The sequence below is a fragment of the Hydra vulgaris genome, chromosome 05 (genome assembly GCF_038396675.1).
Source record: "Hydra vulgaris chromosome 05, alternate assembly HydraT2T_AEP".
In the NCBI taxonomy this organism is placed as follows: domain Eukaryota; kingdom Metazoa; phylum Cnidaria; class Hydrozoa; order Anthoathecata; family Hydridae; genus Hydra; species Hydra vulgaris.
Genome location: NC_088924.1, coordinates 12070001 through 12090000, shown reverse-complemented (window position 1 = coordinate 12090000; position 20000 = coordinate 12070001). Strand labels below are relative to the sequence as shown.

General features: G+C 25.9%; 1 protein-coding gene across 2 annotated transcripts in view; it reads right to left on the bottom strand.

Annotated features, from left to right (window-relative positions):
• LOC136071859 (nephrocystin-3-like) overlaps positions 1 to 20000 on the bottom strand; it is an 82762-nt gene that overhangs the window by 4390 nt on the left and 58372 nt on the right. Inside the window, exons 12-18 of one of the 2 annotated variants that reach the window (XR_010638539.1) lie at positions 19635 to 20000; positions 19418 to 19537; positions 15989 to 16040; positions 8180 to 8248; positions 7278 to 7469; positions 2134 to 2165; positions 1938 to 2028 (exon numbers count right to left, since the gene is read on the bottom strand). The exon at positions 19635 to 20000 is cut by the window's right edge and continues 109 nt beyond it. Coding sequence is in view for 1 of the 2 variants with exons in the window: in XM_065797385.1 (XP_065653457.1) it covers positions 1938 to 2028; positions 2134 to 2165; positions 8180 to 8248; positions 15989 to 16040; positions 19418 to 19537; positions 19635 to 20000 (730 nt within the window). In the remaining variant the exon portion in view is untranslated. The remainder of the gene's footprint in view (positions 1 to 1937; positions 2029 to 2133; positions 2166 to 7277; positions 7470 to 8179; positions 8249 to 15988; positions 16041 to 19417; positions 19538 to 19634) is intronic. The other variant, XM_065797385.1, reaches the window with a different exon arrangement.

The following is a 20000-nucleotide window of genomic DNA, read 5'->3' as shown; positions in this document are numbered from 1 at the left end:
GTAAGTATTTTAATAAACAAGACAAACTTTTTAATTAATAAAACCATTTTATTAATTCTAAAGAAAAACAATACATGTTTCGACTATCAATAGTCATCTTCAGTTGAAGTTTAATTTTTTAAATTTGTTTAAATACCTATATAGGTGATTTTTTCAATACCAATACAAAATGTAATTATTACAAATGTAATTAGCACAAACTATTAATTTAATTACAAAAATACAACAAAAGCTATTATAAGAAAAACAAGTCTAAAAAAAAGAAGAAAAAAAATTACATAGAAAGTAATAACTAAACAGAAAGTGTCAATTGGACATGGTTGACCTGTTTGTTCATACCAGGTTTTAACCATTCTACAAAAATGCTTTCTTTAAGTTTTAATTAATTAATGAACTTATTAGATGCTGAATCTAAAACGGAAAAACACTTTTCATTTAATTGCATAAAACAATTTTCATTACCATGGAGATGTTTATAGATATGTGATTTTTTGTCTCTCTTATAATGTTCAGTTATCCGTGTCTTGAGATGGCGAGTAGTTTCGCCTATATAACAGGAGTTACATCCTGCACATACGAATTTGTAGACCACGAACGATTTGAACTCTAGAAGAATAGGATCTTTAGAGGAGAAAAATTTAGAGACAAAAACTAGTTTAAAATTTACAGAACAGCAATATCTTTTAACAATTGAATTCAATCTTTTTTTATTGCAATGGAGTTAAGCCAGTTTTCTATAAACGATATGTTGATGACATTCTTGCTGCTTTTCAGTCAGAAAATGAAGCACGTATTTTCCTTAATTATATTAATAGTAAACACAATTCTATTTCTTTCACTATGGAACAAGAAGTGAATTTGAAAATATCCTTCTTGGACATAAATTTACACAAAATAAATTCTACAGTAACTACTACAGTTTTTCATAAAAAAACCTACTCTGGTCTACACACCAGTTTTTATAGTTTCACTCCGCTTTCGTACAAAGTTAGTCTTATCAAATGCTTAATCCATAGAACATTTAAAATCAATAGTACTAATCTAGGGTTTAACTCCGACATAAACAACCTTTTCAAAGTATTTCAAGGAAACATGTATCCATCTTGGCTAATATCGAAAATACATAAATCTAATTTAAACAAAATTAACACAAACAATCCATTACAACCAAAAATCAAAGAACCTTTGTCTAACTTTAAACTACCATTTTTAGGAAAAATATCTGATTTAACTAAAAAAAGATTGAATTCAATTGTTAAAAGGTATTGCTGTTCTGTAAATTTTAAACTAGTTTTTGTCTCACTAAAAGTTTCAAAATTTTTCTCCTCTAAAGATCCTATTCCTCTAGAGTTCAAATCCTTTGTGGTCTACAAATTCGTATGTGCAGGATGTAACTCCTGGGTGATAGGCGAAACTACTCGCCATCTTAAGACATATATATATATATATATATATATATATATATATATATATATATATATATATATATATATATATATATATATATATATATATATATATATATATATATATATATATATATAAATTAGTAAAAAACACTTATCTAACTTTTTCTTCTACTTGAAGTTTCACCATTGCTGGATCATCAGAAAGAGTTCATCAGGAACTCTTCCTGATGATCCAGCAATGGTGAAACTTCAAGTAGAAGAAAAAGTTAGATAAGTGTTTCTTACTAATTTATTATTGCTCTGCTCTTTAAGAACGTTGAGCACTCTATTTGTAAAATACACTAACATAATTTACATATATATATATATATATATATATATATATATATATATATATATATATATATATATATATATATATATATATATATATATATATATATATAGCAAATAGTAATAGCAAATAGTATAAAAACAAATAGTAGCAAAAACTTTACAGAAAAAACAAAGAAAAAGTTTTATAGGCACCGATTTGCTTAGATGAACAGCTAGTACATTCAATGACGATGCAAGTGAAGGTGAAAAGTTAGATTCTTTTTCATGCATGTCTACCATGACTCTAAAAAACATGATATGTTTTATTTATCAGCTCATTTTTTATTAAAATTATTCATTTGCATTATATTAATTGTAAAATAAAAAACTTCACTACAACAATTGATACCTAAAGAGGCGCTCTAACTGACCATCCATTTTCTGTAAAATAATACACACAGATATAAATATATATATATATATATATATATATATATATATATATATATATATATATATATATGTATATAAAAAAATTTAATAATGAAATCAAAAGTGGTGTATTGCGTAAATTTATTCTTTTAAAGTTCTGCTGTATGAAAAAATATAAAATGAAAATTGGTTTATCCAAACTTTAAACAATTGCTTTCCATTCTTTCAGCTTTACATTACTAACTCATCTGCGACTTATCAAGCCAGTTGCTAAGACAAATAAGGTCATTCACATTTTATATATAACAAAAATATATGACGTAAGATATAACTACAGGGCTCCAGTAGCTTTTCCAACTTCCGCAATTTATCCATTTCAGCTGATGTTGGCATAGCAATCTTTGTGTTGTGTGTGTCGTTTCTGCAAACACTTTTTATCATATCCAGAGTCAAATTCCATCTGGTTGTAATGTCTTGTATTAGCAACTCTTTTTTTTGTCCAGATTCAATTTCTTTTTATTCTAATTCTGCACCACTCATTAGAATGGGTTTAAAATGGCCTACAACCTTTCTGTATTTGGCCAGGGATTGTCAAACACACTGTTGTGCAGAGATACTGTTACAGAACGTTGGAGATTGTGTGCGATGCAGGGAACATATTTAAAAGATAGATGTCTTGCAGCAGCAACCATATTTTTTGCACTGTCTGTGCAAATGTGTGCTGACTTTATTCGAAATGTCCCATTGCTGTGCAACATGAATAAAATGTTCTGTGCACGTTTCAGCAAAATGTCTTTCTTGTGTCTTTATTATTGTCAGTTTTTCAATAGCTTTATAAACTAAAGATTGAAAGGTCTGTTTTGAAATGTAACTTATGTAGTCCTGTCAATCTTTAGTTAAATGAACTATTAAATTTAAACTAAAAAGCTTTTTTTCACTTTCGGACAATCAAAATAAAAAATGGCACTAATATATTAATGTGTTAACGCAATAAAAACGTGTTAATTTGCCCAGCCTTAATATATTCATTTACATACAAAGTATGTAAATGTATACACACAGATATATATATATATATATATATATATATATATATATATATATATATATATATATATATATATATATATATATATATATATATATATATATATATAGATCTATAGTTTGATGGGTATGGGAAGAGCGGAAGGAAAAAAGTGATTCTTACGCCAACACATACGTCACTTTTAATTACTTTTGACTTTCGTCCAACATTTTCGTGTTGGACGAAAGTCAAAACCATTAATTTAATTACAAATTAATTGTTATATAAAAAAACCACAAAAACGCAAATTTAATTGACCGGAATGTTTTTAAAAACATTCTGAATGTTTTTAAAACATTCTGAATGTTTTTAACAATATAAACAATGTTTTTATTTTTATTTTTTTTAATAAAATGTTTTTATTTTTATTTTTTTTAATAAAATGTTTTTATTTTTATTTTTTTTACTGTAAATCATGCGCGGAGTGTTGCTACATCGACTATCTTATAGCCTGACTCGGAAGGGAGTGCTGCTACATCGACTGACAAATAGCCTGACTCGCAAGGGAGTGATGCTACATCGACTGACAAATAGCCTGACTCGCAAGGGAGTGCTGCTACATCGACTGACAAATAGCCTGACCCGCAAGTAAGTGCTGCTACATCGACTGAGGGTTTGGTTGGGGCAGGCAGTCTATCATTATTAAAAAAAAAAAATTCCGGTCTTGCATTTTAATTTTTACTTTTTGTCAACAAAATATGGAAAAAACTTTCGGACAACATCTAAGGGTTCTATATATATATATATATATATATATATATATATATATATATATATATATATATATATATATATATATATATATATATATATATATATATATATATATATATATATATATATGTATATAAATATATATATATAATATAATATAATATAATATAACATAATATAATATATATATATATATATATATATATATATATATATATATATATATATATATATATATATATATATATATATATATATATATATATATATATATATATATATATATATATATATATATATATATATATATATATATATATATATATATATATATATATATATATATAGTATAGTATATTTATGTGAGCTCACTTTTTTTGCTTATCTAAATCGATACGGCTTTTTTATAAAAAAAAGAAAACAAAAAAAATGAATGAAAAGATTGCTGCCCCCATCCCAAACTCTCAGTTGATATAGCAGCACTCCACTGCGAGTCAGGCTAATTCGGTATGACGTCACACAGCTCACCTAAATTAGCAGTATAAGATAAAAAATAAAATTGTATATAAAAAAGTTATCTAACATCATAACAAAAAATACCAATAAAAAACTGCAATATATAAAAAATTAAAGCAACAAAAATTACATCTAAGCTAGTATTTAAAATATCCCCCATGAGCTTTTTTGCATTGACTTTACAAGATCGTTGCAGATTTCGTTTGGAATTCTTCTCCAAATTGTACCTAATTCTTGCTTTAGGCTATTTATGGATTGTATTTGCACCTTGACTAATTCTTTGTCCATTAAAGCCCAAATAGATTTAATTAGATATAAAATCTGGTGATTGAGCTGGCCAGGACATTAAATCTACTTAATTTTTTTTCATCCATGCTTTTACTGTATGAGCTGCGTGGGTAATCAAATCATTCGCTTGTGCCAAATCATTCGTTTTGATCAATCAACTGATGGAACCATACAATTTTCTAGCATCTCTATATATATTTGTTGTTTAATTCAACCTGTATAAATGTTACACACTCCTACTCCATTAAAATTAAAGCAGCCCCAAATACTTTTATACCTACAAGCTTTTTCTATTTATTATTTCAAAGTTACTTTTATCATTAAAAATTACTTGCTTTCACTTCTCTAAAGATCACCCAAATTCTTTCCTTAAACCACCTAAATCTTGTGAGCCAATCTCTGGCCACAACAAGGTTTCTAACAGCTACATAGATACCAATTTTTTTCCTTATTAAAATGTTTTTAACTGTATTTGATGAAATATGATTTCCACGGTTTTTGTTAAATGCGTTGGTGAGTTCACGATAACTTAACATGAGATTGGCTCTTAGTTGACAAAATCTAAGACTATATTTGCGTTCAGTAGTTTTTTTTAACCTTCCTGATCCTGCAAATGTTTTTAATGATGCCTCAGTATTAATCAAAATATTGTAGATTTGCGTTATTATACTTTATTTATTTGTATACTCAATCCATATAAAATGTACAAACAAAATGTAACTATGATGAAATTTATTTTAATCTGTTTAATAACTATAGTTTCACTAATAGTATGTAGTCATTTAAGTAAATAAAGTCTTTTAAGATAAATACAGAAATTTCTTTTGATGCATTTTGAGCATTTGGAACAAAAATGCCTTCTGCTCTACTTGTTTGGTAATGGTGGAATTAAAGGTTTTTGTGAGTACAACTGCTCACTTGGTCAATCTGAAGAATAATTAATAATTACTTTAATAGCACTAATGATGGATTTTACAGATTGATAAGATGGAAGTTCTGTCCATTGACTAAATTCTCAGAGTTGTAAATATAAAACTCAATGTTCAGCCTATAAACCATTGAGATTTTCTGATGGAAGAGAAGTTTTGATGGATCTTTAGTGATTATTTTTGAGTTGGATCAAGTGAAGTTTATGAACCTCAATTTCCTTAGTATCATTAGAAACATGTTTAGAGAACAAGCTAATTGGCGATAGATCTTCACATAAATACAACTGATGACAACCAATTGCAGAATTAGCTGATTTGAATATGGTTTCCAAAGTCTGTACTACGTTATCAAATGAATAAGATTAAAATAAATGGTTGAGAAATCACATGAATTTGGACAAGTTATCGATGCCTTCACATAGAACAATGCAAAAAACAGCAAAAAATCTATACAAGTAGTAACTTCTTGCTTTGTGAGTTTAAATAGACTTCTAAAAAAGCATATTTGCAACATAGAGATGTCTTTAGCCAATCATTGTGTGCTATGATCTGCTTCGAATACTTGAAAATGAACCCCTCAAAAAAAAATTTGTTTTAAGAAAATTGAAGTTCCATTAGTTGTCTAAAGTCTTCACATGGCATAATGTTGCAGTGTAAATATAAAGTTTAGTGCATCAACTTTCATGGAAGTTAGTTTGTTGTTTAGACATTTTTTATCACAAAGTTCATAACTGAAACATCAAGTTTAGACCAAGCGGCTTCAAAATAATGAAATAACAATACATTAGGACATTTAGATTCGCTGCATGATGTAATCAATGCTTCATTCGAACTCTTTTGAATGTTTCCAACTGACAATAGTATTGTAGTCAAGTCATGTCTTTGTATCACTAGTAATTATAAATGCAGCCTGTCGGTTACTTAAATTAGTTCAATTAAGGGAAGCTGAAAGACATGAAGATGTAACTTCAATCATTTTGAATTTTTCAGACTTTGAAGAAGAAGTAGTTGCAGTTGTACTTTGATATTCATTCATCCCTTGATTTTTCACTGGAACTACTTGAAGTTTCTTTATTGAAAGAAAAAAGAGCTGGGAGAAGCTGGAGGGTGTTTGAAAAACTTCACAACTCTTTATTAATATCTTGCATTTGTTTTTTTTGTTTTTTTATTTCTTGCTTATTTTGTTATATAGCCTCTGTCTGCAATCTCAACTACTTTCTTGATTCTATTGCTGTAAGTTCCTTCTATGTTTCAACTAAAACATACTTTCTATTAAGCCATTGATCAATTAAGGAAACTTAATCCTCTTCAATCTTTATGGGCTCCAATGCTTTATGATGTGAAAACAGTCTTTTCAATAGTTCTTTAAATGCACTTTCCCTAATAATTTCGTGCTGGACTCTGAGTTTATCTGTTTCTTCGAATGGTTCACTAATCATTTAACAACACAACAAGTTTTCAAATTATATTTTGTTTTTCAGCAAATGGAATATATGCTTTTGACCAAACTTCAAGAACATCAGCAATTAATGCTTTGATTACAGAGTTTTGTGAGAAGGTGTCAATACCATGATAACAAAAATATACCTGAAGTACATCTCCTGTTGTAAGTAAAACCAATCCATTGTGGGTAAAAACAATTCACTAAACATTTGTGCCAGCTGACCAATAAGATATATATCACTCTGAGGATGTGTTATGATATAATAAGAATTGGCTATAGCTTATAATAGTTTATTTTAATGATGAAGCATGTCAGGTAGGTCAAATAATCTTGATCTAGAAAAAAAGAACAACTAATTCTTTGTTCATTCTACTATGACTAATTTATTCTAAATGATAACATAGGAACATAAAATAATATTAAATAGGCTAATGTCCAAAGAAAAAAAACAATACTAAGATAAAAAAAATCTTTATACACATATAATAATACGTGAATATATTTATCTATATCTATTTGATTTTGCTGTATGCTAAACTTTTAAACACTATTGTATATGTGTGTGTGTATATATATATATATATATATATATATATATATATATATATATATATATATATATATATATATATATATATATATATATATAAGTATATATATAAATACATATACAGGTCTTAGCAGGAAAGTGTAAACAGGTTTGCCTGTATAAACTGACTTCAGCAGATTTTATTAACAGCGAAATTTAATGTTTGTTAGGTTGAGCCATATTTTATTTAAACAAAAATAGTAAAAAGCAATTAAAACAAAATTTTTTATTTATCTTAAAGTACTTAAGTTAAGTTTAATAAAAAATTAAAATAGCAAAATAAGTTTAATGAAATCGCCACATAAAAGAGCCTAAGGTCTTAATTTTGTAAAGAGTTTCATTAAAAAAATCTTAAAAAAACTTATATATATATATATATATATATATATATATATGTATACTGTTTTTAAAATTTAAAAATTCAGTAAATTTTAGTCAACAAATACATTGGAAAACCTTTTTCTTGTAAAGTTTTGTAAGATTCTTCAAAGCCATTTGTACATTAGTGTTATCAGCAGAAAAATTCTATAAATTAAGATATTTACATTTTACAGGGGAAGTTTCAATTAAAATAACTACAATAGAATTTTTAAGCAGTAATTTAAAAAATTGATTTAAATATTAAATAATTTACAGATTTATTTTTAACAAACAAAAATATAATTAAACATTCTAACAATTATAACTACTTTTTTATTAATTACTTTTTTTTCTTAAACTATTTTTTCTTTAATAAATTATTTTTTCTTTAATAAATTATTTTTTCTTTAACAAACTACAGTAGCGTGCAAAAGTAACCGGACAAGAGCATAACTTGAGATAAATTTTGAATGAAAAGTCCAATTTCTTTCAAATTTTCACTGAAATGTCAAAAAATTGATTACAAATCTAAAAACAAACGAATTTTTACTAAATCTAAGCAATTTAATCTTAAAAGTTCATTTAATTAAAATATGCGCGTGCAAAAGTATCTGGACAAAAAAAAAACTTGAATAAGATTTTTTTTTTTTTAAACATTTTTTAAATTGAAAATACTTTATTTTAAAGTAAATTGCTTTAGTACTTTGTCGGGAAGCCCTTAGCATTAATTACTGCTTGGCAGTGACAAGGAATTGAGTCCACAAGCTTCACAATCACAATAATTTTGATTTTTCGCATTCTTTTTTCAGAGTATTTAATAAATCAGGTTTACTTGTTAGTTTTCGATCTGAAATTTGTTGATCAATGAGCTAACATAGACATTCAATAGAATTAAGGTCAGGACTTTGCTAAGGCTATTTGATTAATCGAATTTCATTTCATTGAAAAAGTTTTTCACAAGGGTTAAAGTTCACAAGGGTTGAAGTGTGCTTTGGGTCATTGTCTTTCTAAAACATCCTTCCTCGAGGCTTTTTGTCTTTAGCATGTGGTAGCATAACATTCTTAACTATATATTTGTACATATTTTTGTCCATTATGCCATCAACCAAATGGATAGGACCGATACAATCTCTATTCAAGTTAGCCTAGTTCATAACGTTTCGACTTCTGTGATTTACTGTTGGTAGCTGGTATTTAGGATCGTTTTTATGGCCTTTTAGTCAACGGACATATCTAATATTATCAGATCCAAATAGCATAAACTTAAATTCATCACTAAAAAGAACTTTCAATCACTGTTTTCTTGCCCAAATCAAATGTTCATTAGCAAATCTTAGGCGTGCTTTTGGATTCTTTATATAAATAAAAAGTTTCTTTGTAGGACGTCTTCCAAGTAGATTTGCAGACCTCAAAAGAAGTTTGATTGTGTCAACACCACATTTTTCATTATAAAGTTCTTTAATTTCAGCATTTACCAAGACAGCATTTTGCGTGGAACATTTTTTAGGGCTCGAGGATGGATATTTCAGCAGGATAATGACTCAAAAGACACTTCAACCCTTATAAAAGACTTTTTTAAAAACAAAAAAATTCAATTAATGGAATTGACATAGCAAAGTCCTGACTTAAATTCTATTGAACATCTATGGAAACACATAGATTGACGAATTTCAGGTTGAAAATCAGCAAGTAAATTTGATTTATTGAATACTCTGAAACAAGAATGGCGGAAAATCAAAATTATTGTGATTATGAAGCTTGTGGACTCAATTCCTTGTCACTGTCAAGCAGTAATTAATGCTAAGGGCTTCATGACAAAGTACTAAAGCAATTTACTTTAAAATAAAGTATTTTCAATTTAAAAAATGTTTAAAAAAAAGTTTAACTCAAGTTTTTTTTTCTGTCCGGATACTTTCGCACATGGAAATTTTAATTAAATGAACTTTCAAGATTAGATTGCTTAGATTTAGTAAAAATTCATTTGTTTTTAGACTTGTAATCAATTTTTTGACATTTCAGTAAAAATTTGAAAGAAATTGGACTTTTCATTCAAAAGTTATCTCAAGTTATGCCCTTGTCCGGTAACATTTGCACGCTACTGTATGTTATTTTACTTTAATTTCACTTGAGCAAAGACATCAGAACTTTATTTAAAAAATTAAAAAACTGTATTAAAAAACATGTATTTTTATACATGTATATATTATACATCTTTATACATTATATATATATATATATATATATATATATATATATATATATATATATATATATATATATATATATATATATATATATAAAATATATTATTATTTATTATATATTTTTGAAAAATATATATTCTGAATATATATTTTTCAAAACTTATAGATAACCTAGATAAACAATAAACCCATCATATTTCACCATACAATAATAAATATATAATAATAAAACAATTATACTTCACCATATAATAATAAATATATAATATAAACCAATAATAATTCACCATATAAGATATATTATAATATGGTGAAATATGAAATATATAATAAACCAATCATACTTTACCAAATAATAATAAATGAATAATAATAAACCAATCAAATGTATAATAATAAACCAATCATACTTCATGTCTAACAATTATATTGCAATAGATAAAGTTTGTTAATACATACATAAAAAAAAAGGTAGAAATTTCTACTTTAGGGTAGGATATATGATGTACCCTTAGTCATATATATTATTGCTGAACTTAATTCTGCTGTTAGTAGTAGTGCCTATCTAAGCATGTTTGACATAGAACTCTTAGCAGCCATTGCAACTGAGGTAATGGTGAGAAAATTTCTTATAATATAAAGTGTTACTTTATATTATAAGAAAACGGGAATAAAAGTGTATGCAAATATTTAACATACGTAAACTTCAAATTATGTAATTGTTAAAACACACTAGAACATATATCAAGTTTTACAGTTTTATTTTCATTTGAAAATTGCATTGCGGCAACATCTCCTCAATTTTGATCTATAGCATTTATTTCCTTTTTATAAAGTCTTTTATTTATTATATAGTTTTAAAATTTTCATTAGTAAACATGCCAGCATAGCTGAGTGGTTAGCTTAGCTTCTGAACAAAAAGGCCCTGGTTCGAATCCTACCACTAGCAACATTTTTTTTAAATCTTTTTTGATTTTTTTAAAATACAAAACATAACACTTTTGAAGTTTTATAGATATTATATACATAAATTTTTTTTTTTTTTTTTGTTATTCACCTCCTCAAGGGCGAGAAGGTCACTACAGATGAGGAGGCTACTTAATAGTGGTTATAACCCTCTCTCAACTCTATAACTCCGAAACACGAACCTTGACTAACAAGGCCGCTGCGCGGAGAAACAAGTACATAACATATGTAAAGATATTATAAACTATAACAAACTTAAGGATTTTTAAAAAAACTAAAAATTCTAAAACCATCAAACCATCACATAGTGGGCCGGATATTAAATATATAGTGGACAAAATTATTTTGATCTTTTTTTTTACTACAACCATTTTAAATATCCAAAGAATCACTTTGTATTAATATATATTCACTTTTATTATGAATCTTAGTTAAATAATTGCTAATACTAAAAATTATATAACAAAATCTATCTAAAATTCAAAAATGCGTCTTTATAATTTTTTAATTTCAAATCCTATATCTTCTTGAAATCGCGGAACTGAACAACTAACTCTTCTGGTGGAATAAACTTAAAAAAAAATTTAACAACAAACATTTAAGCAACAAACTTTAAAAATAAAAAATGCGCACTTACTTCAGAAAAAATGAAAATTTATCACTAGATTTGAAACTCTATTATCAATTTTATTATATAATAGATTTAAAATATATAAATAAATATGTAGAAAATATAAATAAATTGATTTGAAACTCTATTATTGATATTATTAAATGTCCACAATGTTTTTAAAAAGTCTGTAGATTATTTATCATCTCTATACATAACAATGTATTTTTTTTTATTTTTAACCTATTGGATGAGCAATATTACAACATTTTTTTTATCATAAAGTCTACTACTGAGTTCTTAAGGTACCATAATCAACAGACACTCTTCATTCGTCACTATTTTCATTTTAACTTACCTGTTTGTAAACACTATATCCTGTAGCACTATCAAAACCAGCCTGCATCTAAATGTCAGTTCAGTTAATTTCTTAGCATTGTGATTAGCACAGCAGATTGTATACCACATAGCTTTTCAAGACTGTGTTTTAGAAGATCTTTTAGCCGTATTTATACTGAATAGCCATGTATTAAATAATTTTTGGGATAGCATTGAGCTTTTGAAGGTCTTATACCATTATTTCAGGGATATGTGTGACAGTGTTTTTTCCAGCACCATTTCTTCGAAGCTGGTCTGTTGATTTTGATATATCACTATTAATAATTAATGCTAAAGCTTCATCAGGTGAATATATCTAAGCAGGTTTAAAGGGGTTTTTATTTCAAATTTGCAAATTTTTGCGCCAGTTTTTTACTTAAACTCACTTCTTAGTTTCAATTTTGTTGCATAAAGTAATTTATGGCTAAATAAAATAATAATATTGTTAAGCTTATTCTTTTTCGTCTGTTACAAGCTTTTCAAAAGAGCAACATGGTTTTTCAACTTCATTAACTGACAATATAGCATTTAATGTACTGTATGTGTATTGAAAATCTTGAGCTAGCCAATTTTCATTACTTCTTTCAAAATGAGTATTATCATTGTTTGCAGCGATCAACTTTTTTACATTATAATTTTATAAAGTTTTTCATTCAGAATCCTCTAGTTTAATATCTGCAGAAACTAGAACAGTTAAATTTGATGAAAAGAATGGTATATCATTAGGAACTAGTTTATTTTGTTGTATAAGTCTGTAAATGTCACCAATTTTTACATTACAATTTTTACACTAAACCAAAAAATAAAAAAATTGTTAGGTAGACAGTACAATTTGTTTTGAATTAAATAACAAACAAAATAACATGTATTTTTGTTTACGAGAATTTCAAGTATTTAATATAGGTTCTCGTAGGTTCCCTTAACAATGTGACATTTTTTGTACAAAATAAAAGTATTAAATGTTAAAAATTTACTTTGTTGTTTTAAAGTCATATTATAAGTGTATTATAAAGGCTGATCTTTGCTTTATATTTTTTTCATAAAGCTTTACTGCTAAATAGTTTAAATATATAAACTAATCCCATAAGCTGATAAAGTTTGAAAAGTTACTGTTACTATAGCTATGCATAAACAATAAAAATTTCAAGCTTTTTTTCAAAAAAAAAAATTTCATTATACATAAAACCGCAACTGATTTTTGTGGTTTTAAAAGATACTATCATACTCAAAACAATTTTTAAAGTTTTAAATGAGAGTATTACAAATATGTTTTATTATATGATTTTAAATATAAAAAATATTTATTTTTTAGGTTTTGTCCACTACCTGGCCCACCGTGCATTGGGAGAAATTCGTTTCATATGTGTCATTGAGATACTTATGTTATGGACGGTCTAAAAAAAATGTTTTGACGTTTTATGTTTTACATCATCCCTGTATAAACGTAAACACAAATTTACACACAAAAATAGAGAAATTTGCAAAATATGACAAGTTTGTAAACATATTGCCTGACATATCTAGAAGAACATAAAATATTTTTATGATTTTAATATGCATAATAGGTTGAAATTTTAATAACTTATGTCATCCATCAAAAATATTGTATCTGGCATTTAAAAAGATTAACTTTTATGCAAATGAAACACATGGATGATATAAGATTAAGAAAGATTAAACATTCATGGACAAGTGTAACAAGTTTCAACAGCCCAGTATAAAGATAAGTCAGGCAATGATAGTTTTCCCAAGACAGGTTTTCGATAAATATCGCAAAAAAAAGAAAAGTGATTACAAAGCATTGGAAAATAATTAAACAATATTATTTTTTTATTCTGTTTAATGTCACACAGGTCAACACAAAAAAAAAAATTTTTTCTGTTGCCGAGCAAACAATTTGTTTTTTGTATAGCATTTCTCATTTTGATTTCAAATACGCAACTTAATTTTCACCATCACGACAAGTTGTAAAGATAATTGGGTTCAAATCATTAGCATTTGGGGTAAAGCCCCTAATATTGTCAACAAAAAAAAATATTTAAAAGTATGTCAATCTGGATCTCAAAAGAAGCGAATTTTCATAGAGATTTTAAAAATGTTATTAGTTTGTAATAAAAACTTTTTGCTTAAAAACATTTTAATAAAATTTTTTTAAAAGCCTTTAGCCTTTTTTTTACATAATTTTTTTTAAGAAAAAATATATATGTTTTCTAAAATGTCTATAAAAATATGCTTCTTTTGAAACCCAGGTTGACATACTTTTGAATAACTTTTTTTTCAACAATATTAGGGGCTTTTGCCCCAAATACTAAAGATTTGAACCCAATATTTTGAATCAAATATCTTTACAACTTGTCGTGATGGTAAAAAATGAGTTGCATATTTGAAATCAAAATGAGAAATGCTATACAAAAAACAAATTGTTTGCTCGGCACCAGAAAAAAAAATTTTTTGTTGACCTGTGTTATTTATTTAACAAGGAAAGATAGATCTTTTATATTTTTTTTTGTTTGGAGATGAAAACATTTTAAAAAAAAAAAAACTTATTTTAAAGTTAGTGAATTTGTGTACTTTTTATGCGGAAATACTTTTACTTTTGATAAACTCATGATGTCAAGCTTGATTTTATATTGAGTGAAACAGCTGTGAGGAGTCATCTTCTATATAAAATTTATGTAAAATTCATGTAGCAGATAATAAACTGATGTAAAAAATATAACAGATGTAAATAATTGAAAATATTAAAAGAGAAGGCATGAATAATAGATATATTATATACTTGCAAACATGAGAGAACTTAGCTTTGTATATATTATGCTAGATGTTAAAAAAATTTTTTATGCAAAACCTTAATCTTAATAGCTTTGGAATTAAATTACAGGAAAATGTCTACAAAAAAATTTTTTTTTTATAGTGATATAGTATGTGATAAAGCAAATACAGTGTGAAATCAGTACAGTATGAACACTGAGGAGAAATTTAATTGTTGAACTTGGTTAAGCAGCCTCTAGTTACATTATAAACTTAGTTATATTATATAACTTTTATTATAACGTTTTATTATTACTATAATTAATTATCGCTGGCTTCTAAGTAATTGTCGCTGGCTTCTAAGTAATTATCGTTGGCTTCTAAGTAATTATCGCTGTCTTCTAAGTAATTATCGCTGGCTTCTAAGTAATTATTGCTGGCTTCTAAGTAATTATCACTTCTATTATAAGTTAGTTATTATAGCTATTATAAGCTTTTTCTGAATTTACAAATGTTTTCATTTCAATTTGTAAAAGTTTTCAAAAGATATCAAAATATAAGGTTTGTTTTAAAAAAGTATCAACATTTTTTCATTTCTAACTTAACTTACTTTTTTTGTTTGAAATGTGAAAGTCAACCTGTTTAAAATGTTATTAAGTATTTCTCTCTTTTTTTAAATATTATTCACCTTCCCAAGGCCAAGGAGCCATTTTTTTTATTGCGGTTAAAACCCTCTTTCAACTCTTTAATTTTAAAACATGAAACTTGACAAACAATGCTGCTTTTATAACAATTTTGTATTTAAAAAAAAAATGTTTTTAAATAAATAGATATTTTTTACTAAAATGTATAAAAACAATAATTTACAAAATAACTTATAAATAAATAAACCGAGTAAATAAAAACTAATGATTTAATTTAATTTTAATGAGTTCATGCTCAAAGAGAAAGAAGAATTAAAAAAAAGGAATAAATTAAAAACATAAACAAAATTACTTGAATGAATACTTCAAATGCCTTTTCAAGTAAAGGCTGGGCCTTGTCTAACCTAAACATTGTAATAAAAACTAAAAACATTGTAATGAAAAAAAAAACATTTAAAAAAAAATAAAAACATTGTAATAACCTAAACATTGTAATAAAACTTTAAAAATACAGAGGTACTAAAACCAGAAAATAAAACAAACAAAAATTCCTCAAAGAATATGGAATTGTTACAAAAACTAATTGATAATTTTTTTAGCAATTGTTTTGTAAAAGAAAAAATTAAACAAAACAAAACATTATTATAACTATTAAAAAACATAATTATTAAATAACATTATTATAAAGTTGCTCTAGTATATTTTTTTTGAAATAATGAAATTTTATGGATGAGTGATTTTTGATTTTGCTCCCTATACAAAAAAAAATATTTTTTATTAAATTAGAATGTTAAAACGAGATATATTTGCATGTACTCATTTTTGTTTATTCCTATTTCTACACTCAATGTTTTAAACATGCATAAAAGTTGTACTGACATTTTAAAAACCTTTAAAAATAATTACTAATTAAACATTACTTCACTTTAAGGAAAATAAGAAAATTTAAAAAACCACAATTACTTTCTTCAATAGCATACTTAGTTATTTTAGTTAAAAGTAATGCTATTTAAAAAAAGTAACCATGTTATAGCAGGGTTTCTTTTCAAGTCTTTGAAAGTGCTTTTTAAATTTTAGTAACTAATTATTTTTTATTATAAATATGTGTTTTTTACAATAAACAAAAAATTATTAATTGCATAATTATTTTGAAAACAAATTGCCAAAGTAATGCATTCATTTAAAAAAAATTTAAGCAATTGCCAACATTTGCATAAGTAGAAGTGGAGAAACGTGAAGTTCATTTTTTTTTTTTTTTTAAACAAACTGGCACATGTTTTTCCACTTGTTGCGCCCTGTCCTGTTTTATAATCACTTAAAAAAAATCTTTGTTAGAATAGGCATTTGCTGCATTTTAAGTCTTTTCTGTATCAGTGGTACATTTGTACCTATGTGAACTCAAGTCATTTTAAGTTAGAATTGCTTATTGTGAAGTAGCTTTTTTGATCAACAATAAAATAAGAATTAATATAACAAAATCAGAAATTTTGTTATGCCTGTTTACATTTTGGACAAGCAACAAGCCATTGTGCAGAAGTTCTGCTGGCCCATTAACATATAATTCTAACTTTTTATTTTTTATCTTTTTATTTATTTTTTATTTGTAATCTTAAATTTGTTATATTATTTGGTATTGAATTTACATCTTTCACTATCCATATTACTTCTTCAAAAACATTAGTGCTTTCCAAATTTGGGTGTAGTTAGAGTTTTGGCTGTTTGTGGTGAAGTCCTTTTTTACTGCAGTATGGAGCAGGCATAATTCGCAGGGTAAAGCATTAATGCCGATGATATTTATATGACGGGATAATCTAGGTATTGGTGCTAAGCCTCTTTGAAACGCTGGTAATGATAAACGCGATTCTGAGGAGAAGTTTATTACCACCACTACATAATTATGATTACACAAAAGCAATAATGTTTTTTCGTCACTTTATACCTCTTATCATTTTATATTTATTTATTTTTAAATAGTGTCTATGTATATGTTGCATAGAGATATCACTATTTGTTAAAGTAACTTGAACATTTATATTTAATGAAGATTTTTGTTTAGTTATATATTCTGTTTTGTTTTAAGTATACTTTAACAATAAAATTACTGTTGACTTGATTGTGTATAAACTTTTTCTTCTTAAAATAAATATGGGTTTATTCTGAACATCTAGTCATTTTTCTTTGTTTTTATTAGTTGTCCTTCTATATATAAAAAGTTTTTTTATAGAAATGTTTCATATTTCTCTGTGGGCTTTCATTGCTCAGTCCAGTTCAAACACCGCAGATTACCTGCATCAAATATAACAATTATGATGATGGAAATAAATTATCATAATCATCAGCAGCATCACCATCAATCATCATCATTATCAGTCATCATCATCATTATCAGTTATCATCATCATTTATGCTATATCAGGCTTGGACAGGAATGGCGTGCAATCGAGCGCTATTGCTGACTATGCAAATGATTATATTTTTTGACAAGTTGACCATGACGTTTGGATGTTTAGAAGATTTTTAAACATTCTAGAAATGCACTGAAAAAAGAAACAGCTAAACTTAAAATAGGAACTAAAAAAAGTAAATTAAAAAAGAAAGTAATTCCTTACGATAAAAAAAAGCAATTCCTTACGAAAAAAAAAGCAATTCCTTACGAAAAAAAAAAGCAATTCCTTACGAAAAAAAAAAAGCAATTCCTTACGAAAAAAAAAAATTAGCACTAAAATAAAACTAAAAAAACTCGAAACGAGTTACTTTTACTTTTTGTAAGTTACTTTTTGTTAGGTTTTTAATCACATTTAAAAGAAATTCCTTTGAAACTTATATTTTTAAACGTTTTGATAAAGTTACACAAAATGCATTTACAAATTTCTAATGATTGTTTAATAAATGAACAAATTTTATTTAAATTATTAAAAAGTCTTATATATATGATCTTTAAATTGTAAAAAAACTTATTTTTTCCAAAAAGTTGCAAAAAAAAATGTTTAAAAAAATACCGTAGTCTATTTAAAATAGTAAATTTTAATCATTTCATGCTCTGATTAATTAGTCAAGTTAAAAAAAAAAGTTTTGAATAATTCTTTGTAAAAATAGAAATAAAAAAACAAAGCAATGAAATCATTCCATTGCAACAGAAGATTTAAGAATATTTTTGCATGACTTTAGGAAAGACATGCAAAAATATTTTCAAACATTTAAATTAATCATAAAAAGTATATGCCTACATAAAAAAAATCTTATAACATTATTTGTTAGTTTAAACAAAATACCTTTATTTTAAACAATCACTATAGTTAATTTTTTATTTTATTCAAAGTCTTTGCGTAAAATAAAACTTTAAAAAGATTAACGACTAAAACTTATTCATAACATAACAATTTTTTTAATAATATTTTAATTGTTAAACATCAAAACCGCCATAGTTAAATTGTAAAGAAAAAAAATTATAAGCGTGGTCAGTTAAAGCGTGCGATCACACGCCATTCCTATCAAAACCTGTATATTACATACATTACTGAATGATGCTTTGTTATATAAATTTTTTTTCAAATTCGTAATTTTGGATACAAACTGCTACAATAATTTCCCAAAAATAGGTATTTATGCATGCAATATGATTAAAAACTGAAAAAAACAATTTTTTTTTATAGAATCCAAATTTTTAGGAACACGTTGCAACTTGAATTAGTATTGGATACTATAATAATAAATTTAGATGAAACCTTACAGTAAAGTTATCTACACAAAGTTATATTTTGAATAAAATATATTTACTAACATATTAAGAGATTGATAAACAAAACTCAGCTTGAACATAATCTCAGCCACATTTGAGTTACATTCACCATATAGTGTAAAGTACATGTCCAGTGACTGCTGTAAAATCTGAATTGCATCCCTTTATAAAAACAACTTTGAGTTCAAATTAATATTGGATAAAGAAAAAATGTGAAACAACAAATTCTTTTAAAAAAAAGCAAACATTCTAGACATACTCAGGTTGGTTGATGTTAAAATAGACAGAACCAATTTCTGCATAAAACTGTAAATTCACTTCAACTAAATTTTCTTCAACTAATGTCTTTGACAAATGGAGACATTCTAATAGAGCAAGTTTAATGTTTTCCATTTCAGACGCATGTTTTTTTCGAATAAGCATAACTTGTTTTCGACACGACTCAGCTTGTACAAACTTTTCTTGGAAGAAATACAAAACAGCTAAGCCTTCAAGAATTTTTGCATAATATGTTTTCTGTTGGTTATCGCGATCTTTATTGATATCCAAAACTTGTTGATAATAAGTTTCTGCAGTTTGATATTTTTTCCAATGTGTAAACAGCTTTGCAAGTCGAAAATATGAT